Source organism: Haemaphysalis longicornis, unplaced genomic scaffold, assembly GCF_048455015.1.
Source record: "Haemaphysalis longicornis isolate Haplotype H1 unplaced genomic scaffold, Haemaphysalis longicornis Haplotype H1 scaffold_2, whole genome shotgun sequence".
Taxonomy (NCBI): Eukaryota; Metazoa; Arthropoda; class Arachnida; order Ixodida; family Ixodidae; genus Haemaphysalis; species Haemaphysalis longicornis.
In genome coordinates, this window is record NW_027526295.1 from 177,988,229 (window position 1) to 178,012,894 (window position 24,666).

The following is a 24,666-nucleotide window of genomic DNA, read 5'->3' on the forward strand; positions in this document are numbered from 1 at the left end:
GTCTTAACGCAGGTGACAGCAACACTTTTTTTTTGTGCAATCCAATGATAACCAGTTAACTCGTGGGCAGTCGCCTTTTTTCCCCCCCACATGTAACCACGACGTCAGGACCGAGCAAAACAGTGGTTCGTGAATCTCATCTATTGGATCTATTTTACTCAAAATATATAGCTTAGTTGCAGTAAGTTTCCATTAAAGTTGACATCACTGAATGAAGCAAACTTTTTGCATTTCGTTTTCATGGCCTGTTTTTAAACAACAGCCTGCTTCAAGCATATTCACCTGCCAGACGCCCACACTTCGTCAGAGTGCATGCACAGGACGCATGCAAAAACACTCATCTTCTGGTTCCAAACAAACACTGACACGGGCGTCCGAGTAGCTGTTTATTTCGCGGTTTCGCAGTACACAGCTACTCATGTATGAAAGCACTCTGCATGCCACAAGACTGGAGAGGAGCAGGGGGGAAAACAAACAGGTAGCACTTCTGACCTAATCAAGCTGTTCTTCAAGTGGAGATGATGCATGGCTTTTTTTACCTACTTACTGTCCCACGTAATACACCTACACAGGCTCATGTAATGACTGATGCAAACATGCCAATGAAAACCTTGGTGTGGACGCTTGGAACAAACAGCACTTCACCCAACAGGGGAGGAGTATCACGGAGCCACCAGGAAACAAGAGACTTCACTGTCGGTCAGACAGTGACACACACATTTTGCACACCTGTGGAAAACACGATAGCATCAACAAAACAGCAATGAAGAAGAAGAAGAAAAAAAAAAAAAAGTTCACGGAACATGATGGGCTGGCATGAACGGATTTAGGAGGGGGCAAAAAAAAGTCTACGTGGCAAGGCTACACACAGTGGCCGAACATGAAATTACACAGCGCAAGGAAAACCCCCCCCACTCCCACTTCCACGGTGCTGCAATGAATAAGGGGGCGGCAGCTGGCTACAGGGTGCTTCGAAATGGCAGAGAACAAATGGGGGCCATCAGGGAGATAGAGCCGGGGCAAAGGGGCCGTTTCGCGTGTTTCGCGTGGCTCCCTTTAGAACTCTCGGCGGTGGTACTTGTCCGGGTCGAAGTATGACGTCACGACCACGCGGTTGCTGAACTTGCGCCCAGTCAAGCTCTGCTGCGCCTTCTGGCAGTCGATGACCGAGTTGAACTCCACGAAGGCCTGAAACAATGCGGGGAAGAAAGGGGTTGGAGTAAAGATTGGTTTCGGGAAAGAAAATACACATATCGTTGAAAATCCAGGTCAACACGACAAACCTCCTTAAAAGGAATGTTTTATAAGCGGAAGTGTTTTAAAGTGTACAGCAAACTTATGACGCAAAAATCTGCTCAAGTTTCTCAACCTGCCAAAAGAACACGTGGCCCCCGTCACATAGGCGAAAAAAGGGCCAGAGGGGTCGCACCTTTCCGCACCCGGGCACCTCGACGCCCTCGATGGGCCGGGGGATCTCGATGCTCTTGACGACGCCGTACTTGTTGCACTCTTCGTGGATGTCCTCGAGGATGTCCTCATACTCCTCCTCATCCTTGAGCTCCTCGGGGCACACCAGGTTCATGAGGCACAGCACCTCCGTCGGGGGCCCCGCACCGCCTTGCAGCTGCAGGCCTGGCACTTGGATCTGCACTGGGGCTTGCTGCGAATTGAGGAGCGAGAGAAGGGGAAGGGAAAAATGAACACCTGCCCGTGCGCGCATGGGGGCACTGAATCCCAAAAACCCCTCTCGGCTGCTCACATTCATCTGGCTGTTCTTTGCGCCCACGCTTGCTCTCTGCACAATCAGTTTCTTGTCGCCAAGCTGCATGCCATTGAGTCCCATGATAGCCTGCAACGCAAACAAGATAAACACATGAGCAAGGAAGGTGGACAACATAGTCAGATCTGCACAGACCTAACAGCAGCACAGCCAAAAGCAGCTTCAAGGCGGAGGAGATGCGACTGACAGTGAATTAAAGAAAGAAAAAAGTGAACAAATGTGCAGTGCCAACGCAGGTACTGCGACTATTAGCCCTAGCTAAATTCCTGACACAAATGCAAGGCCACTTTTTCGTGGGAACATTTTCCCCTTAATATGGAACTGTAATTATGAGCTTTATAAACTGAAGTGTCATGTAAACTTGTGGGAAAGCAATTGAGTTGGAGACTCAGAATACAAGCGTTTCAAAACCATGAGAGGTACACCAGTGCCTAAAGGGAAATGCCATACACTCGTATTCTCAATGTCAGGTGGCACTTAATGTACAAAATTCACACCGAGTTTAGCTGAATTCTTTGCGATATAATGACTGCCAAAGTGTACGGCTTTTCTACTCATACAGCTATAACAACGTAATAGTTATCAAACGGCTTCCAGAGACCATTGTATCCTTCCACGCATCCCTGTACACAAAAATACAAAAACAAAACGTGCATTCTCCACAGCTTCTCCCTCACGCATCAGCAAAATAAAAAAGGTTGAGTTTCTGACACACTGCCAGTGACACGCGCAATGTTGACTGTTACAGAAACTCCAACCACCCCATGACCGTGATAAGATACACATTTGCACAGCAAGCATCACTGTCACAACCTGTAGGCGTTCACCTTACCATTTACACGGTCGTGTGATAATTAAAACAGTGATAGAAAGCAGCAGGCACGCACCTGATCTGTTGTGGTGACCTCCACATACTCGCAGAACGCGTAACCCTTGGAGAGTCCAGTAGCGCTGTCTTTCACAAGATTGAATGCACGCAGCTGTCCGAATGACATCAACAGCTCCCGCACCTGTGCAAACACACATTGCATTGACACGGACACGTTGGGGGACGCACAAGGTCACCCACCCACTGTAGTTGGCGAACTGCAATGCCCTACATCAATGCCCGCCTGCCCCACTACAAAACGCCAAGGAAGCACTGCTTCTCTGAAAAATGCACAGCTGACGACGTGCCAAGAACTTCTCCGTTTTGGTAGCACATCGCTCACCGACAAGCTTGCATATGTATGACCAAGTGGGGGCACTTGAACCGCTTTTCAGCAAAATCCCGGACAACAAGGCACACTGCATCACAGCAGAAGTTCAACAGCATTGTCTACTTTTGGCAACCTAAAGGGGCCCTGAAGCATGCAGCACGGTTGTAGTAACCTACCCCCCAATTAGTCCTACTAAAGGACTGCAATTTCGATTCCCTTCTCTCTCGCAACGATACTGGATTCAGCCACATTTCAGCTGTGCACCAGTAAAACCGTGACATCACTTGTGCTCACAATAAGTCTCTCTAGAGTTGCTCACGCGCGCGTGCGTGTGTGTAAAGAATCGCAGTTTAGGGTACAACCGCTTTCGGCAATTCTGATAGACCACTTCAATGTGTGCACAAAAACAGTACAGTAAACAGTTGAACGTGCAGTGCCGGCAACACTAACTGCAAAGAGCAGAGAATGCAAGGATGCTTGCCAGTCTGACCGATGGCAGTTACCCCTGCTTCTTTATGCATAAAAGCGGCAACCTTGGCATCAGTGTAATTTTGAGCTTTCTGCTGTCCATGAAGAGCTACACTCAGCTCAGATATCACCGGGCACGCAACCTCGTGATTGCAAGAGCGTGATTGGCCTGTTTCAGGACCCCTTTAAAGGCAAAAAAAATTTGAGGTACTAATCTACTAGTATTATACTGCAAGAGCAATTGCTAGGTTAATCAAAACTACAAAATAAGCAACCCTGTTAAAGTGAGAAAGAAAAAATCACAATCTGTTGGATTCAGAGAGCAGTGCTTCAGTGGCAAAGAATGAGTACCAGCACAAAGAGACCAGCACCACCCACAACCTCGAAATGTTGCCAGGAAAGTGCAGTGCAGCTCAGGGCTTTGCATTTCTCTCTAACTCCTGAGGCAGCTACGCACACAGCTGCCTGCCACAAGAAAGCAGGCACTCTTTTTGTGCTATGTTTCCTGCAACAGCTGCTGCTACTGCCAACCAGCAGCCTTTGTTTCCAAGTGGTACACGATGCTAGCTCTAGCTGACCATACATCACAACCAATGAATAGAGCTTCATGCCTAGGAAATAGGGTAACACAATGCACAGCAGAAAAAAAAGAGGCAGGGAAAGAAGGGGGGCGCAAGAGGTACTACGACGCTACGAGGAGATGCATAATTACATGCAAAACGTCCAAAAAATGTCAGGTTAGGGCAGGGAAATTTTAATGGTGGCAAGACATCACTCAACCAACCACATACATTTTCTCACAAAAGCATACTAGGGAGAACTACGGTGCCAGCGTCTGTGCAACTTGTTCTGGGGCCCTCCCCGGCAGCGTGAATGTTGTGGGAAGAGCAAAGATTTGCATTCGCTTCACAGTTGGCTCGGCTCCGAACATCTTTGCAAATGTGATAACGTTTTTAAAGATTAAAGATAAAGCAAAAGAAAATAATGTGATAACATTTTTAAAGATAAAGCAAAAGAAAATAACATGTCTAATATCTGCAGAAACACTTCTTGACTGCATTTTGGAAACACTTGAAAGAAAAGCAAAAATACTTATTTTTAAATTGCCGCACTTTATGCACCATTTCTGCACAATTATCAGAAATGCCGCAACAGTTTATATGTATGCACTGGAGAGCATCTCTTGCTGTTCACCCAAGTTAAGCTGGTCTGCTAGCCCTGCGCCAATGTATATGAAAATTACAAAAACCGTGAAATGGCTAGTCATATCCAAAGTAAACCCACATAGGAAGACATAGTATGTGACGTTCAGACAGCTAGTATTCAAGGAAGGACTTGGCAGCTTGTGTGTGCTCATTGCACATACAAATTGTTGCTGCCGAGCCAATTTTGCAGTGAATAAAAGATCTCTTTTCGCCATTCCCATGCTCATGGGTGATTGCGGCACCAGTTCCCCCTCTAGTATATTTTTGTAAGAAACTCTACCACACAGCAGAAAAGGAAGGCAGCTACTTACAGGACAGCAGTCGTGTCTTACGGTTCAGGATGCTGGCTTAGCGACACAAATGTTAACAAGCTTTTACCGTGAAAGAACACAATTTCACATTTGCAAGCAGAGAGAAACCATCAGGTGAACCAATTAATGGCTGGCTGCAACACCGGAAATGCAAAAGCCTCATCGATGCGTGCACCGCCCTGGCAACAGGCTTTTTGTGATATGTATTAACGCAAATTTCAGCCCCAAAGAGGCCCCAATAAGAGGAAGTATCCCCTATTCAGGATACGTTCTTTGATGTAGTTTTTAATACTTCTTGCTTCCGCTTTCTTGTCCATCACCCGTGTAGATCAGCTAACAAATGCACACTATCCATTAACCTTGGCCAAACTAGGCATCACTTTGCTGACACTAGCCCGTCATTTGTGCTGAGACTGCAAAAAAGTTCACCGCACACCACCTCCACAGCAGCAAATCAGTCCACTCAACAGACTTGCACATCACGTGCCCTCCGCATCCAGTGCACATTGCTGTATGATATGTATTCAAATTTTCAACACACCATAAAGCCACCCTTGCAGAAAATGCGAGAATTGCCCACAACGCCACTTGCTTGACGCACTACCCGAACTGACTTAGACAAATTTACACAAGCTACAGCACACCAGTGAACACGGAGGGCACGATCAGTGCAGCCCGCTCTGTTACACAGAGCTTCGCAACAGGGCACTGTGAATCACGGCAGTTGCCACCCCATGGTCGTTCTGTGCGATGATGGCCCCTTCACCATCACCCTTTCGTTCCTGCAACAAGTGTGTCCCCCGACGAGAGCATAGCTTAAACTTGCCTGCTACACGGGCCTCACAATTAGTGGCGGGGAAGAGCAAGTTGTGTGCGACTCGAGATTTGGTTTAGCAACTAGGAAGAGGTAATCATCACCCTCCCAACCTTTGCTACGAATCCAAAAAAAGAGTGGGGGAGGAAAAAAAGAGAAAAAAAGGAAACAGATGAATGAGTACAGGCTTTCTCCAACACTAGCATCATCAACTAAGGCGCTCCGCTACGCACTCACACAACTCCTACGGCACACGGTTCACGCATGCAAAATGTGGCAGAGCTAGCCGTCAACAGTTTGTCTACATACTTACTCAACAGTGCTCATAAGCAACCTTCAATGCAACTCAAGCCACCATTGTGAGCACAAGGAAGCCCCCCCATTATTAAAAGGCTCGACCCACTTTTTCTGACAGCATAAATCTGAACAACAGAATCTACGTCAATCATCGGCGAGAAGAATATGCCCCTTTAAATACCTCTGCCCATTTTGCACGTCCCCAGCTAAACACCGTCACTTGCTCCAGCAGGCTAAAAGCTACCTAGTGCCCCATTCTCAACTTCATGAATTTCCCATGAATTCGCCACCTTGGCTGGGTACGTTTACTTATCGGCTATAAGTTGTCATGGCTGCATGCGCATTCCCAATTTTGACAAATAAGCACCAGTTTCGAATTCCACTTGTGTTTGGCTTTCCATTACCTTCAGCAGCTTTGCCCTTCTTCATCTCATTAAGTGCAATTTCCATCTAACCTTTGGTCACTATTGTGAACTCAAAGACCAAGCTAGTCCTTGTCTTGTAGTACTGTCTTCTCTGGCCTAACAGTTTCCTCGTAAGGGCTTTGCCTCGCCCGTTTCCTATTTTGTCATTTTTAGAACGTACTCATTATTCTCAGGCTACCTCACATAAACTGAAACAGTGTGTACCACCTCAGCTATTTCAACTACCTTCCCACTGCACACTTGCCTACACGCTTGTCTCCTACTTTTGTGTCAAAGCTCCCATCTTAATAGTGCAGTGTTTTTACTTTACGGTTTGCTGATTCTACCTCCCCGTAGCTCTAACACCTTCCTTATTTTGAGGTTGGTGCAGTGATACACCATTGCAAGCCAAAACACACATTCTCTTTAACTGTCTGCGAACATGTACTCTGGAGATACTTGCATGGGCACATTGAGTACTCACAATTAAGCCGACAAAAAACTCGGTAACATGGCAAAACAGCTCGCAAAGGCTAAGATTTTGGTTGAAGGCACAGAAGCACCATGGAGCATAGGCAAATTTAAGGAATAATAAAGGACATATGCAGAAAAAGAGAATTTAGAGGTTATGGTATTAGTCTTAAATTTTAAGATGCCAATGTAAAATGTCAACTTGGATGACAGTTTCACTAGAACTCGATAAAGTGCACAGCTGCAGTACGTCAACAAACACCAAACAGGCAAGAAAGGCTTATGAAGCAGCAGCAAACACCAAGATTGGCTACACAGTATTCAGGTTTACTTTTCTGGCAACGATGACAAATGCAACACTTTGGGGGCCAATATAACTTCACTAGTACTGGGCACACTTTAACCTTGCAAGATCACAGCAACATCAAAACGGTACAAAATTTATGCCTGCAAAGAGCCACCCAATTTAAGATGAAGTTGCACAATGGGTGAGAGAGAGGGAGAAAGAGAGAAAGATGCAGAAAAGGGTAACGCAAAGGAAGTGCTGGTGGCCACCTTACCTGGTCTTCGTTTAGATAGTTCGGCAACCCGCCAATGAATATTTTATGGGGAGAGTCCTGCACTACCGTTGAAATAACACCTGAAAGAGAACCCAAATCCAGTTGTCTCCCGCCCTCACCCACCACACAGTTCCTGGGGGGAAGGGGGAAAAAACACAGGGGAGAGAAAGGAGGCGGGAGCCGGAGGAAGAGACACAGCGTGCGCGCTTGCTGCCGGTGTCCCCTTGGGTTCACCTAGAGAGAACTCCTGTCCTGGCACAAAGCAGTCGAACCACCCGGTAGCTTTAACTCACACGAGGACAAGCGGTGTAGGTAGGAAAAAAGGCAACGCTGGCCCTTCTGTGATTTTGACATTACGATTTGCGATGCACGTTTAGTAGGGTACACAGCAAAGCTACTGCCACAAAGTACACACAACAGAGTCTGTTCAACATTCGACGAGACTTGCAGCAAGTGTTCCACAATAGTTTACGGTTGCATTTGCCCCCCTCCCCCCACCCTTTTTCAAATAACCGAAGTAGGACAGAGCAACTGGTAGGCTCCCTGTAAGTGTCCTTGCAGTAGTGGTAAAAAGTGCCAACACTTGGCGGGAACCTTTAAGCACCGCATGAAACTTGCCGGTTACTTGGCCTCTTAATGTAGGGTAAGACGTACGCAAGTCCGTGGCTGCAAAATGTAGTTCGAAAAAATAAATAAACAAAAAGGCATAAACCAAGGGAGAGAGAGAATGAGAGAGAGAGAGAGAGAGTGTGGGGAGAAAAACTGAGTTTGTCCAGAGACTCCACTGAGGCGGGGCTCGGACCTGAAGGCTTCTAACGCCCCCCTTTTACCTAAAACTGTGCGGAAAAAAAAGGAGAAAAGAAAAAATTTCAATTTTAAAATGGAGGACGAGACAGATCAGGATAAAAGGGCTAGGCGCTACTCAACAAAGCACTCAGCACAGCCCACAGCCCCCGCTAGAGTGGAGCAGCTTTTCCCCTCGAAAGAAATGCAATACAACCTAGTACACACAAAGTGCATGGAAATTTCACGACACAACTTCAAACCCTGTAATAATGCAGACATCACAACCATTGCGAGACTCGGACAGTTTGAACCCCTTCATGCACCCAAGCCCTGCTAGAAACACGTTCTAAGGACCCAATGCTGGACGTTGCAAATATGTTGAGGAAGCCGTGCACTCTTTGCCAGCAGGCAAGCAATCTAATGTTCATCCATGTTCCTTTCTAGAGCTGACATCACGACAAAGAGGAACTCGTTCAAAGTGAACGCATCAAATGGTTCGAGAAAAAAATCAAGGAACAAAAAAAAAGCATCGCTGCCACCTCGAATGCCGCTCCAATCATACCTTTGCCAAAGTGGGAAAAAACAAAAAAGGCTCGACAGACCACAATCCCCTAGAGACTGACCCAATTTTCAAACCCTGCAAGCCTGCATAATTATTAACCTCTGCATTTTAGACAAGCCAAGCCTCCTCACACTTTCCCAGGCACTTTGAATATTGGCCTACAGACAGACCAACACAAATACAGGATGCAGATAAGCGCATAAGTTGGAATGGCTAAGACAATGCTCAAGCAAAAGCAATTAGCATATCTGCCCACTAGGATGCATGTAAGAATAGGCACAACCGTTTCTCACACGAGGGTACACCTTGTTTGTGACATTGCTAGCCCTGAAAAGTGAACCTCTAAACACAACTATCGTCACCCCTTTGTCTAGATGACACTGACCCTCAAATTGCAAACACAGCCGAACCCAAATATATCAAATTCAAAAAGGAAGCAAGCGGTAATACGCAAAACTTTCTCAACACAAGCTCTAATAAAAGCGCTCCACCTCCCCCTGCCCCGATATTGGGGCAATGTGGGTAAAGCCCCCAAGACGAGTTCTCCTATGAATCCCAGTTAGCACAGGGCCACACGTGCACACCACACTGACAACGCAAGCACCGTTATGGTGGGGCGTAGAAATGCACGAGGAAGTGCGGCGCAAATGCTGCCAGTTATCTGAAGCTAAGAAAAGTGATTACGGAGGATCAAATAGAAAATGCCGCCTACTGGATCCACCTGCTGGAACCAAGAGTAAACAAATAAAAGCCTCAAAATGAAAATAAAGCCACAGCTGTGGGAAATCTCAGGGGCACAAGAAAGCAGTCACTCCCGGGGATCCAGGCCAGACATTACACAATGGAGGAATTTCAGTGAAATCAGGAAAGCAAAGCCTCTGATGATAACAAGGCAACCACTTGCAGAAGCAAAATGTAGTAGGCAAAGTTGCGCGACCCCTCTCCATGGATCACAGCAGTCCATTTTCAAAAATGCCACAACTTCACCAAAATGGCAAGCTGTCACTTGGGTTTGTAACACAGCTTTGTTGGCTTGCAAGTAATTCCAAAAAGCCTCCTTCCAGTGGTGCATGGCTGATAGAGATCAGCGCTGATGCACAATGCTCCTACACCTTCACAGGATACTTTCTAGGGCACTGCTTTTAACAGAAGCAATAACTTCGGGGGGTGGGGGGGAATCATTTGAGTTTGATATAAGTGGGTTCGACTGTACTATTTACCAGCAACAAGCAATCAAACTCAATTCTAAGCGTGCTTCCTAATCCCTAAACATGTCGTGCCGGAAAGAGAAAGAACAGAAACTTTGTCTCAACGAAGAAAGACCGAGCAAATGGTTTAGGGCTGGCACATCGCTGACTGAATGAGTTCTAGTCCACCTCAGCTCTATGCAAGTTCTGAAAGTGTTTCTTCCAGGCAAATGCTAACCGCATTTCAAAATGAACATCGTGGTTATCAGCCTGCATTTTAAACATCACCTATAAGGGAAAAAAGGAAAAAAATGCTTCACACCAAACCATCAAAATAATGAAATAAACACCTCACAGACCAATAAACTCTAGCGTTGCATGACAGACCACAATCACAATGCCTGGTCTTTGCATACCCCCCCAAACCTCAGTCATAATGTGGAAACACTTGCATCTTCCATGATTTTAAATGAAATCACTGAAGCACATGCAAAGATCTTTAGGATTTATGTACTACACTATTTTGTTGTTTGCTAGAAGACAAATGAATTTTAAAATTGAAAAAAAAAAAGAGATACACTAGATGCAACATAAGCAAAGCTGCAAACCAATTCTAATTTGTCTACAGTCGAGTCCACTTATAACAATACCTAAGTGCCAAGGAAATCCCATCGTTAAACCGATAATTTTTATAGGCGAGTTGTGGGAAAAAAAAAAAGACAAAACAGGGCTTACAAGATTTCATTTGCATGCAAGCAAGGTTGTACTACTACTCATTTGCAGAAAAGAAGCCATAGAAGCCATAAAAGCCATTTCTGAACGCAATGCTGACGCCCATCTTTTTCAAAAGAATCTATAGGTGCTTCACCTAGCTGACCAAAAGGTACTTGGCAGAAACAAAGTCCCTGAGGGACAGTATCATGCGTCAGGCTACCTGCGAAGACACAACCCGAGTAGGCTGCACAACCGCGTCGCCAGAGTTGTCACAGTCCCCGCTGTCTGCAGCACATATCCGTGCAATAATTGCCTGTTCACTGAGGCACTTGGGTGTTTCCAAAACATTGGCCCTGACGTCCTATCCACGGGAAGATGGAGGCAGTTGAAGAGGCACCCAGTCAAATTCAAAGTGGCGCGCACTTGACACAGCCGAACACGCAAGTGAGCTTACGAGCGGGCGTGGGGACAATGCCAAAGCGGCGGTGCCGGGAGGGGGGGGGGGTTTGGAAGGAAAACTGCTCTCCTCCTGTCTCACTTCCCGTAAGCGGCGCTGTTGACTCGCTTTTCTGAGAGGTGGATGGGATGAGGTGCATCGCGGCCCGTGGCACATGCCATTGGCAGCTCACATTGTTGGTGCACACTGTGACCGAATCCAATCCTTATATCCGATATCGTGGCACTGGAGCATTGTAAATAAGCGGTTTATTTTACCGTAGAAAGCATACAAAAGTGGACAGTGCCATAGTTGTTCATCGTTATATCCGATATATTGTTATAAATGGTATCGTTATAAGTGAGCTCGACTGCATTCTCAGCCTAACATACTTAACTGTTTACCCTTACTTGTCGGCAGCTGCTACTAATATAACGGGAACTGCATTAAATTCTAATATGCACGACGACGGCCAGCCCCAAACAGCACAGAGTGAGAAATGGGAAGCCCCACCAGGGTAGATCAAGCGATACTCACCTGGGACCGCCACGGATGGCGTCTCAGACATGCCAGGCATAGGCTGATAATCATGTGGCCGTCTGATCTTCAAGCTTTGGCCCTTGAAGTTGATTCCATCAAATGCCATAGCCTGGGTTGTCTCGTCGATTGATCGGAACTGGGGGGGGGGGGGGGGGGCGACGAAATTGCTGGTGTCAATGTTAGCGACAGCGGATGGGCCGGGTGCACAGCAAAATAGCCACAAGAAGGACAAGACAACAAAAGAGCTTGCCAAAGGCACTGGAAGCAATTGAGTTGCTTTAAGACAGGGAGGGAGGGAGGGAGGGAGGGAGGGAGGGAGGGAGAGAGAGAGAGAGAGTGAGAGAGAGAGAGAGAGAGAGAGAGAGAGAGAGAGAGAGAGAGAGAGAGAGAGAGAGAGAGAGAGAGAGAGAGAGAGAAAGCTAAAAGCACCAAAGCACCCAAAGAAAAGCTTTGGTCCATGAATTGACAATAACAGGTTGGGATGATTTGATAGCATTACTTAGTAACAATGAAAGAAATGTTAAGCACTGACCTCTAGAAATGCAAAGTTCTTGTCCAAGTTGATTTGGCAGGCAAGAACAGGGTTGCCAGGTGCCTGGGAGAAGCCACAGGCATGCATCTGTGCATTGAAGTAGTCCATCATCTCCTCCTGCAGAGAGAAAACACCACAGAGACCATTGTATGGACTTGGCTGTATTCCACCCTACCCCGAGGCTAGAGACAAGCCCACAGGTTGGCAGCCCCGTAGACTTCTTCAAATGTTGCCAGTCCGCAATAAACTTGCCTCGGAGCAGCCGAAGGGGATGTTGCCCACGTAGAGGCGGCGTGCCTGGCGGGTGATGGTGCCGCCCACGATGGGCACGGCAGCCGGTGGCTGGATGATGGCCTGTGCCACAGGCCCCGGACCCACCCCTCCTCCAATGCCTGCGCCTATGGTCGTGGTAGTCCCACCCACTGTGGCTATAGCACCCGTAGCTGCCAGCATAGTGGCTGGAATCTGGCCAGACGCTGCACACAAGGGGGGGAGGAGGAAAAAGAAGAAGGTCCATTTGACACGATCCCGGTCACTCTCTGTTTATAAAGACTGGGGCCATGAAGACAAAATACATGTTTGGTTCATGGGAGAGACTCCATTGTCCCGATAACAACGCTGCCAATTTTATCGCAAACATCGGGGGGGAAGGGAAGGGGGGAATTAGAGTGCAGATATTAAGGAAAACGTGAAGCGGTGGAGACTCCCTAGCCACTTCCAAGAAACTTTTCTACGACGTCACAGAATCCTGTTTGTGTGATTGGCGGCTGCTGAGCTAACCCATTGCTAAGACACATGACTGGACGATAGTAGTGATCTGATTGGTTTGAAGTGCCAACGCTACACAGGCGATGAGGCACGTTATAGTGGAGGGATCCGGATTAATTTTGACCCCCATGGGGATCCTTAACGTGCACCAAAAAGCACGGGCGTGCTCACTTTTCCCCTTGATCAGAAAAGTGGCCGCGGCGGCCAGGAATTGAACCTTGGTCCTTGGGCTCAGCAGCCGAACGCCTTATCCACTGAGCCACCATGGCAGTGTGGACGATTCCAGTGAGATCTCTAGTTCCATTTGATCGCCCCACTTGAATTCTAACGTGCAGCAAACACGCTGAAAATTATGTTTTTAATGCTGGCTCATGTGACGCCACTCCTGCCCATTACACACCGCTGTAGCACGAAATCTGAGTTTTCAACACACACTTCTTGCGTTTTATTCGGTTAAAAAAACATCTTTCGTGGCTGGAATGGAAGCTGAGTGAGGTGCTGAAACCCATTTCTTTCAAATTAAACAAAGTTGTATTTTGTCTTCATGGCCTCCTTAACAGAACGCTTAAGACCTGACTAGCGCCTGTAAACGTGGGCTGCCCACCTTGCATGGCCTTGTACTGGAGCGGGGTAATGTGCTCGAATCCGGGAGGAGGCACATCCCAATAGATGGAGGGCTTCCTCCTGCGCGACTTCTTGGCCCCTGCGGCACCGCCGCCGCCGCCGCCTCTGTCTCGGCTACGGCTGCGGCTGGGAGAAGAAAAACAAGGATCCCAAGCATGTGAGAACGAGGATCCCAAGAACGCCAGAACAATGCCAAGTGGTCCCTCAGGCGTCGTATTCGTGGCTAAAATTGACTCTTCTTCAGTACGTATGTACAGCACGACACTAAATGCGCCCAGCATTTTAAGCGTAGAACACTCCAGTTATCTAAAATGTAGAGATGGTCATAATCTGGATAAAGTTGAAATTGGCGAAATGTGAAAGGCCTCAAGGCATGCTCTGTGAGTGAAGTTCCCAATGCACATGAGGAAATTCCCCGCAACTTCCCCCAACACTAAGAGAATCTCAGGCCAAGCACCCAAGAGATGAGCCCCCAAATTTGATATCAGCAAGACACATCAAAAGCATTCGCTTGGGGACACCTGCTTGTCCACTAAAACTAGCGAGGGATATAGCGAAATTCCGTAAGGGGAAATTTCAGGAAACTGCTACAGTCTCGCGTCACCGCAGGCTGTACACTCTGGACATGGAAGCCTGACAGCTGCTCCCCACATCTGTAACGAACTGATAGTTGTATAACACCTTATTTACCTATCTGTGGCTTTATATGGAGTCTTCATACCAAAGGCTTCATGTCCAGGTTTGCCACGAGAAGGTTTTTTCGGCTGTGTAATGCAGCCCCCTCAGCACTGAGCCAAGCCCACTAATATCCTCAAGTCCTACAAACAGAATCATCATTGCCTTAATGATTCAATTAAAGGCAACATTTCTACTTGAATTGTCTGAATGTGATGCATGACAATGGTTGGGGTATATACAGGTTATTGTTGTGTTTTTGTTTGTGCAACTTCTTGTATTGTTATCAAAAAGCAGGGTGCTAATGCGATAAAGATGCTAGCATTATATTACCTCCTCCTCCTTGTCTCTCTGGATCGGGAACGACGCCTGCGTTCACGGCTCCTAGATCTTGACCGGCTGCGTCGCCGCCTGCGGTCTTTCTCTGCAGAGAGGAAAGAGTGAGAGAGCCAGTCAAAGTTAGGTCTGAAATGCAACAGCATCTGCAATGTGTGTGGATCAGAAAGGCAGACAGTTCTGTAACTAAAATTAAAACAAACAAACCAAAAAATTACGAGCACATCAAAGCACTCCTTGTGATGTGAAAGCAGAAGCATTAGCGCCCTACAGACATCACATATTTTGGCAATAGGATACGGCTGTGGCACTGTTGTGGTCGCTGCCACAAGTACCCTGGATTGCCAGTGACTGCTGTGCCACTACATGAGGCAGCGGCACGTGCTGAAATCATGTTCTCTTAGAAACACCATCATTCCTTTCCTTTGCATGTCTTTCCCCTCTGTGCTATTACATCCAAGAGCAAATCGCTTTCATTCAGATTATATTTAGCCTCAACGTTACATAGTAACATAGTCTTATGACGTGCCAAGCAACGTCAAACCCATTGTTTACCAAGGCAATATTCCATTCCCCAACCTACAATTTAAAAGTACTAAACCACTCTTATTTACGAAAAGAATGCCCAGAACTGAGCAAAAAGAACATATTGCAATAAAAAAGTCCCGCGTCTTGGAAAAAAAATAAGTTGGCACTGCTGAGGCTCGAACCCGGGTTGTTCGGTCGAAAACCAAGATTCTACTCCTACTCCGAGACAGAACAGCGGAGCATTTCTCGCAGTTTCACACACACACACGCACACACACACACACACACACACACAAAAAAAAGGAGTGTTTTAGATGATGCTGGGCGCACACCAGCTGATGATGTTAGAGGTCTAGCTCAACACTAGGCTTAACAGGAAGGCTGGAACATATCCGCGCTGACATCGCCATGCACTGCATGGGCCGGAAACATTGGAGCTCAAAGAGTAATGTTGGCAACGTAAAAAGTAAACAGTAATGTAAAGGGCAAAGAGTAATGTTAAAGAGTAACACTCATGTTCCCATCGCCAATCACCATCCACTGAGGAAGTGCCACACGATCACAGATTTCAGAGTGCGACACACGGCGCTACTGTTGCACAACAAGCAAAGAGGACATTTAGCAAGCAGAAGAGCACTTTACTATTTGCCCAATTGTAGACCTTTCTAGAGCCACAACGCATTCCCTGTGTCCACCTTCAGTCAGCTAGGGCCATCGAGCCTTGATGGCGTCGTGGGCTGGTGTTTGTAGGGGGCCCCCACCCCCGAGTTCAACTCCCATTCAGAACCAAGTTTACCCCATTTTTGCATTATTTCAGTTACTTGCATTGTTCTCATGCAGTCGGCCATGTTGCGATGTGACGTTGGATTTTCAACCTACCAAGTCAACAAATGCTTTCTCTTTAGCAATTTCCGAGGTAGTTTTACATGCATTAGAACCAAAGTTACGTCCCTGAAAAAACTCGACCAGTCACACATTGTGGCCACTTACAAAGAACCCCTCAACAAATTTTCTTTTGAACTCAGAAACTTAATTCAAGCCCCAACTCCATCCCCCACAGACAACAACAAAAGCTCCCTGCACCCAGCACTAATTTATAAATGCAGGTGAAGGTGGTGAAAATTTTAACGCGACAAAATCTGAAGTTACAACCCCTGAAAATCTGAAGTAGGATGTTGCACTGAGCTCTCAAGGACCCTGGCTACAATGACGAGCTGAGATGCCCGCGGAATGCTTTGCCTCCTTGAAGTGAAACTGAGAGGAGGCAGTGTTGACCAACTATAGTTCCGACCACCCGTCATGCATGGCCCTTGAGTGGTAGTTGTATACACATGCCTGCAGAACAGTTAGCCATAGCGTTTATACAGAGTATGCAGTGGTACAACATGGAGCTGCTTGGAACAGTTAGCCTGTGGTCTTAGAGTAGACTTATCCGCTTTTTCAGCAGCTGATTTTGGATCCCTACCATGCAACTCCTAAAAACCTTGCTGTACTTCAAAATGCAGTGAGAAAGCTACACACACACACACACACACACACACACACACACACACACACACACACACACACACACATAGTGTGTTGCGACGGTAATTGGAACACTTTAAGAATTTTTCTTGAGTGAATCGCCGCTCTGTTCGCGCTCAAACTTCACACGAAGGTCGCATTTTGTGGTCTATTTTGTTTGACACCGGGAACAATGATGTTACTTACCTGTGTATTCTGAAAATAAATAAAAACGATTTTCGCCTACGGGAAAATGGTGGCTGATTTGGACGTGCGACAGGAAAACTGGGTTTTCTGATCGTCTGCTAGCTCTTTTCTAGGTGCATTTTCTGATCGTCTGCTGCACCATTTGGCTCTGTACGTGAACCCCAAACGTGCATTTCAGTCTGCAGGTGGTTCCGTCGTTCCAACATCAACTTGCGCTGGCTCGCACGTCCAAATCAGCCGCCATGTTCCCATAGGCGAAAATTGTTTTTATTTATTTTCAGAATTTGCAGGTAAGTACCATCACTGTTCCCGGTATCAAACAAAATAGACCACAAATTGTGACCTTCGTGGCAAGTTTGAGCGCGAACAGAGCGGCGGCGCGCTCAGGAAAATGTTTTAAAGTGGTCCAATTATCGTCGCAACACCCTGTATGTATGTATGCATGCATGCATGCATGCATGCATGCATGTATGTATGTATGTATGTATGTATGTATATATATATATATATATATGAAAAAGGCTCACACCAACGCGCAAGACTTGAAGGTAGCGAAGCTGTATGCAACCTGCACGACCATCACAGAGGTTTAAGTCCATGACTGCAGTCGATTTGCTTCTTTGCTGCTCCAACGACCTGTACTTCGTACTTGTTGCTATAAGTGGGAGCTTCTTTCATTTTTTTGGAAGTGATAATCACTGGACATCACCTTGGAGGGGCGTGCGCTAAGACGTGTATGCCTCGCTCCGAGGAAGTGTTGCCACGATTACGACGAACGCTGGAGTTTTTGTTTTTCACCAATCTTTAATCTCCCTAAGTGGGTATGCTTGGCTCGACAAACGTGCGCCGAGGACGATGGGCAGTCACCACGAGGCACACACACACACAAGCTCTTGGCATTTTCTTTTTTCTTTTTTTTAACTGACGGTGGTTGCTGCAATCTTGGCCAATAAACTAAGTGGGTTTGCTTGGCTTCACTAACGTGCACAGGGGACACTGGGCGGTCGTCGCAAGGCACACACGCACGAGTGCTAGGCATTTTCTTGGTTTTGTTAACTGCCAGGCGGTCGCCGCGAGACCTGCGCTCACGTGTGTGTGCTTGGGAATGCCTTGGTATTTTTAACTGTGAACATGAAAAATTACAATTTGCTAAACAGCTTTGTTGAAACGAATATTCATTGCGAGTTTACAGCCAGAGCCTGTGCATTTATCAAACACAATGGAACTAATTTTTAAAGGGGTCCTGAAATACCTTCCGCCGATGCATGGATGTACATGTAACCAAATAAAACAATGTATTAGCAATCTCCTCCCGCAAGAAGTTTGTTAAAGCGATGAGTATTAGCTGAGAAATCGTAAATCAAAAACAGTGCATTATCGTCGCGCCGCGTTTCCTCCTCCTTTCGCTGTTGACGGCGCGCGAGCCTTCCCTCCCATGATGCTGCGCTCCTCAGCGATGACGTACTTCCACTATGGCGCTCATCAGACTGCTGTCTGCTACAGGCAAGCTTTGTTGACACCATGAATCCCGCACTCCGCTCAAGGCTGGAAAAGCGAACTAAAAATTTGGCCGCATGTGTGCGGCGGCCTGGCCTTGCCCTTTCGCGGTGTATGTTGCGGCAGTTGCTATCGGCGGCACGTGACTTTTTATCGGCGGCGAACTCGCAGCCACTCGGGGAGGATCGTGCGCTCGGTTCCTTTCATGCACCGCGTACTGTTTACCCAAAAAGCGCCGTATCAGATGTGGCCCCGCTGGTGCCCGGTCTTATTTTGCGGCGGTGGTAAATCCTGCCGGCGGCAAGTGAAAAAGACATTTTAAACCGATACAGAACCCGTGCACAAAACGCTTCAATCATGTGACCAGTTCAGCTTGGGGCGACGCATGGTGGAGAGCGGCAACGTTGGCAAAACATGCTCCGGCACGACTCTGAGCTTACTAGCGCTGGAGCGAGCATCCATTGCTTTGGCAACAAGGCACAAACCGCTCCAGAAGTCAGTTACGGTAGCGTGATCCCGGTTCAGCTCGGGGCCCCACCTCGCGACATGTGGGCACTGCAAGTGTACCACTCACTCCCATTATGAAGTGCGAGATGAGTTTAATATTACAGGAGGCGATGGTGTGTGTGTTGTGGACGCCTTTGTTTCGCGATGAAATGCGTGTTGTGCTTCTGTGGGTGGGTAGTGCTTCCCATGGTCTGGATTATCTTTCTCGAGCAACGTACGACTCAACCTCGCATGGGGTATGTGCAGTGTGCGTGGCTAAAAGCCATCTCGGCTTGTGCGCCAGAATTAAGTGACTTGCTGTTTGTCCCCGCAAACCGCGCGCGAGGTTTGAGTGCCGAATTTACGACCGGCAGGAGGAGGCAACCCATCGTCTGTCAGTCGCGGTTCAGACTTGTAACGCATGTGGTGACGTTGTGTTCGTTCGAAACGCATCTCTGGGTTGTTTTGAAGTTGAATAAAATGTATGCGTCAAACCCGGGCATTCGGCTCAGGGCGTTCTCTGCGATTGCACGAAAGAAGTGCCACGGGGCTTCAACGCTTTCTTTATGGAACGTACTCAGATAAGAGAACATCCATGTCGTGTTATGGCCGTGTTGCATTCAATACAAACGGTTAAGCGTTTGTTTACACTTGTTTCGTTTGTCGTAAAATGTCCAAGCACTGCGGTACTCCGCTGGCAGATCAGCCGGCGGGCCGACGCTGAGCAGACGACTTATCTCTTTGCCGGAAGTGCGTGAAAAAGCTGCCCAATAGCAGGATGTCTAGCTAGTGATGAACATCTGGGAATCGATGATGTAGACATGTGAAGATGGCGGCGTCCAAAAACACGAAGGAAAGGGTGAGAAAAAAGCGACAAACTTTGCAACAAAAGTGTGAGCTTTCCGCTGCACGTAAAAGAGTAATACTTGGCACAGATGACGTTCACGACCCAATCTAACGATTGCGCTACTTCATTTAGTGTGCTCAAAACGCCTTTCAAGGCCCCTTTAAGAACATTGGGTTCAAGCATAGCCCAACTGTGTGAATGTTTGGTAAGCCTACATTTTTTTTTTCTGGAATTCTAGGTTGAACAAGGGCTACTGAAAGCTTTCCTGGCCCTCTTTCAAGATGCCCGGGCACAGTGCATAAAAGTGAAGAAGAACCTTTCATTCAGCCTTTTGTGATCAGCTCAGCCTTACTAAAAATTTCCTAGGCCGACTCCATTTCAGCCTATCCCTCCTGCCCAGCTTTGATGCAGGCATTACAATTAGGGGCGGACGACTGATTAATCACCATTCTGATAAATGAATTGATGCTTTAATAGTGTTCATTTCTTAAACAGTAAGCCACGTGAGCCACACAAGCTAAGCTTGTTTCCAACCCTGCACAACTCCCAGTGTTTTCTTTTCCCGTTCCCTCCACATCCCAACTTGACTCTTCCTCATAGCGCCCACCAGCCTCAACTGTTGCGTTGCTTTTTTCTTTATCATCGCTGTCATTCGATAACGATTTATTGTCGCGCTTGCATCTCTGAGCAAGAAACGCTTTTGTGGGGCATGTTCAACAAAATCACCAGTCTGCATTGCCTAGCCCCCATCGATCAGCTGTGGCTCTTAAAGGAGTACTGACACGAAATTTCAAAGCTGTGATAACTATGTAAAACGCTTCCTTTTTATCAGGAGATATCTCCCAGCAAGTTTCAACAGCAACAGTTCAGCGGAACATGTTTAAAATCCATTTTAATCTTCGCCCGCACGAGAAAGCCCAGAGCGGGCCGACATGACATCATGTGCTACTTGCCCCAAACTGCCGACGTCGGGGCTCCCGTGACAAAGCCGACGCGCTGGCTGTGGTTGGCGCGCGCTGCTCGGGCGTGTGTACACGTCATGGTTTTGGGACTGACGTCATGCTGTCCGGGCCTGTGGGGACGGCGAAGACCTCGGCCGGTCTGGGCGCGCGCGTGCGCTCGCTCGCGCGCGCTTCCAGAGAGGCAGCGATGCGGCAAGAATGGTGACGTCATGTGATACATCCTGTTATGGCGGCCGCTCGGCGTTTTTCAGTCGAAACCGAAACTTGCACGAATAAACGACGCCGTAAATGAATGTTTACGCTGGGCTCGACCGTCTAATCTGTCATTATATGATTAGTGGGCTGGTAGGCACGCATAGCAGCGAAAAAAACGTAACACGAAAATTTCGTGTCAGTACTCCTTTAAAGGGACAGACAACAGATTTTTGTCGAGTATAATTTGTTTGGCCCAAATGAAAGGGCATCACTTAAAACACCTTAACCTGAAATAATTTTGGTGACAGCGCCCGAGCACTTTTGAAATCAACATTTTTAGACCTACCAGCCATCCGTGTCCCGACAAAAAGGAATGCTGGCAACTACGACTGAGCCGTGTTGCAACATACTTTTAACTGCCCGTGAGATTAAAAGTATTTAAAAACTTGTCCCGGAATAAAAAACAATAATGTGCAACCTTTTCTATTCCTTCATGCGTTTTTTGAGTCGTGTTGAAAATTGTTTGGAGATGTAAGGTAGTGTCACGTTTAGACAACTACATGTTTGCTACCTTTCAGACAACAGAAATTTTAGTGCAGATTAAAATATTTCTGCTGTTTGTTTAAAAATTCCCTGCGGTTACCCCAGCATATAAAACAGTAGCTTTCATATGAGCTGGAGTACATGCACTCCACACACAAAAATCGGTTGTCTGTCCCTTTAAAAGAATTACGGTCAGTAGGTCGTGCCTCCCATTGTAGCTGGCCGACGAGCCCTCTGCCCCCCCCCCCCCCCCCCCCCCAAGACATTTCTCAAACAAACAAACAAACAAAAAAAAATCCAAGTTGATCTTGGCCTTCACCCAAGAAAGTTGAGAGATCTTGGCTGATTAAGCAGTCGATTGTGGTGATGCACATGTGTAGAGGCGCCAATTTGCGGCTGTGACTGGCTTCTTGGGCGTTTTCCCGAATCCTGTATGCCCGTGCCTGGTTTCGCCAATTTGGGCACTTGTTTTCTGGATGCTCTATGGTGGCACAACTATTGGTGGCATACTTGTTCCAGTGTTTGGCCCAGCACACCCACAAACCAGTATCAAAGGCTAACCCACAACGAACTCAAGGGGTGGAGCATGTAACTCAAAGCAAGTCCATTGCCTAATATACAAAACAGCCTCTGCCCACTGAGGGAGCAACAGATTGTTTCTGTACCATTAGCAACCGAAGCCCCCAGGGATGTCACTGCAGAAAGAATCCCTGGAGAGAACACCAACTATCGACATCTACACTGCAAAGCCCCTCGTAACGAATAAACGAAAGCATCGACTTGTCCTCACTAACTGTGTTGTATATTTTAGCCATCCTGAGGACATTGTTGAAGACGACAGGTTAATACATGGTCTTCAGATAGTCTTAGGTTCCCCCATATCGCCACCCATCGTTACATAGGTGCTAGGGTTGCCAAGGGCGGGCCCCAAGTTATTCTTAATATCCCAACAGCGACATCTCGGCCCCTGGCACTTGATTAGTGGAAGCAAGGAAGCTTACCTTGACACCCCCCTAGCCAATAAGGGATGCACACTGCTTTCGTAACTACAGCAGCAAGTGCAAATGCCAAGGGAAGTGTGCAAGTTGCACAAACAGGAAGTGCCAAAATAGCTTTCATTCTGAGCAAACAGCCCTTGGTCACAACAGCATGACCTCAAAGAAATTGCATTCACTTCAATTCCATGTTGTGAAGATGTTCAAGATAGGACATGAGTTGGGGGTTAAAAAGTAGCCCAATCAAAACAGCAAGCCAGCATTCCAAATGTTATTGTGGCCAGTTGAATGTGGAACTTCTTTCTCTCAGTCAGGTACGGCTTAGCAAGTTAAGCTTTTCTACAATTTGCATTGACGATGAACGAAGCCAAGAAACTGCAGGCAAGAAGCCAGCCTGTGAAATGCACTCATAAAAATGAACACAATGCAATATCGTCTACAACTATGCAGATAGGATGTGCAAGCCAAAGGCGATGGCATCCTTGGGGAGCGTGAGGCTAGTACAGTGGTGAGCTCACTTAGGGTGAACACGGGAGAGTGTGGCTGCCAGCACTATCAGAACAGCCCACCGTGGGATGCACGAAGCAGAACGCATGCACTGTGCATCTCCAGCGAGGCTATGCTTTCAGCACACGCACCGCGTCATCAGAGCGTCATCTGCTAGCAATCGGCCGCTGTATAAATTACTTGAAACTGCAATCCCCAACAAAAATGTTTCTGAGGGAGTGGTTATTCGTTCATTAGTTTGAATGCAATGCAATCGGTTGGTCATATCACAACTCGCCAGCTTGCTTCAAGCAGACTCGATAAAAAGACGATGCTCCTTTTAGTAGCATATTATTTTTAATAAGTGATTGCCACGCAAGCCGAAGGAACACATGCACACAATGTTTATCAAACAAATTGAGAGCTTGAAGTGAGCAGGGAACTACAAGCTCGATTCAATTTACGGTGGAAAAGCACCTTTGTGATTTTTATTAGGCACATACAAGGATTGAGGACTCGAGGTTCAGAGCGAGACTCCATTAGCAGACGACGCGCAACATAGCAGAAGACGAGCAAACGCTTCAATGACGCGATGCGCGCGCTGAAAGCAAATTCTAGCTCGACACTCACAGCGCATGCGTGATGCTTCGCGCATCCCACGGTAAACTGCTCTGATAGTACCGGTGGCCACGCGCTCCCGCGTTCACCCTAGGCGAGCTCACCACTGTACCATGCCTTGCATAGCTAAGTATGCTTGTCTAGCCGTTTCGCTCCACACCTCCGGCCACGACTTAAAAAAATCACAGCGTCAGACAGACCTGATAAGACATTAGTCATATCTCGCAGCTGATGACTGTTCGTGGCCCTCTTTTCTTCACATCACATCAATGCACATCATTGCTTTTGTTTTTTCGGCTAATAACTCCTTTAAATATTACTTTGCATTGTCATTACTTCAGAAAAGAATAGTAATGTTTGGCTTCATAATTTATTCATCAGATTTTTTCTCACACGACCTCGGCGCTTCAACAGGAATGCCCGCACTGTAGGCAAATATCGAGATAAATCACATGCATTGACGTCCCAGAAAATTTATAGCGGATAGCGACGTTACGCCTAAGTAAATACATTACTGCTGCCTCAGCGCATGTTCACAAGTTAAAAAAAAATTCGAACGTCTTACAATTATGTCGTTATTAAAGGTTATGATCTTTTTCTTCTTCCCTTGATCCTGCGCCAAGGCAGGAGAAATGGCTCGGCACGCGCCACAACCACCGTAGCCGCAGAACCTTGCCGCAAGAACGACAGGAAGCTTTGCGTGAATTAACCATGATTAACATGCATCAACTGTAGCAATGAACTTTTGCGTTTACCGAGCTGAGGTGCACAACTACCAATTAATTAGGTTAACATGCAGAGTAGAAAATGCCCCCCGAACCAAACAGCGCAGGCTCGGTAGGCTTAAGGAAAGAACGCGCCAAGTTCTCACCTTTGTCGAGATCTCGCTCTTCTCCCATCCTGCACGAGTACGCAGGCTTCACTTGACAACGCCTCGAGGCTGGTGCTTAGCTAGGTGAATCCGTATTACCAGAAAAAAACACCACGATTTAGGCGCAGCGTCACTTTGGAGGCGCCATTAAGCTGCACAAGTTACCCAGCATGCATCAGGTACCGGCATTAGATGACGTATGAAGTATTATGAAGTGCTAGACTTCTAGACCACTGGCTTCAGGCATATTGAAAGT

General features: G+C 47.1%; 1 protein-coding gene across 1 annotated transcript; it reads right to left on the reverse strand.

The window, feature by feature from the left end:
• Window positions 1–373: 373 nt before the first annotated feature.
• U2af50 (U2 small nuclear riboprotein auxiliary factor 50) lies at window positions 374–24,600 on the reverse strand. The gene is made up of 11 exons (XM_077698751.1): window positions 24,411–24,600; window positions 14,667–14,757; window positions 13,639–13,784; window positions 12,519–12,742; window positions 12,267–12,383; window positions 11,732–11,870; window positions 7,510–7,589; window positions 2,668–2,790; window positions 1,760–1,849; window positions 1,430–1,660; window positions 374–1,188 (listed from the first exon to the last, which is right to left on the reverse strand). The coding sequence occupies exons 1-11, from the start codon at window positions 24,436–24,438 to the stop codon at window positions 1,057–1,059; spliced, it is 1,401 nt and encodes a 466-aa protein (XP_077554877.1). The 5' UTR covers window positions 24,439–24,600; the 3' UTR covers window positions 374–1,056.
• Window positions 24,601–24,666: the final 66 nt, after the last annotated feature.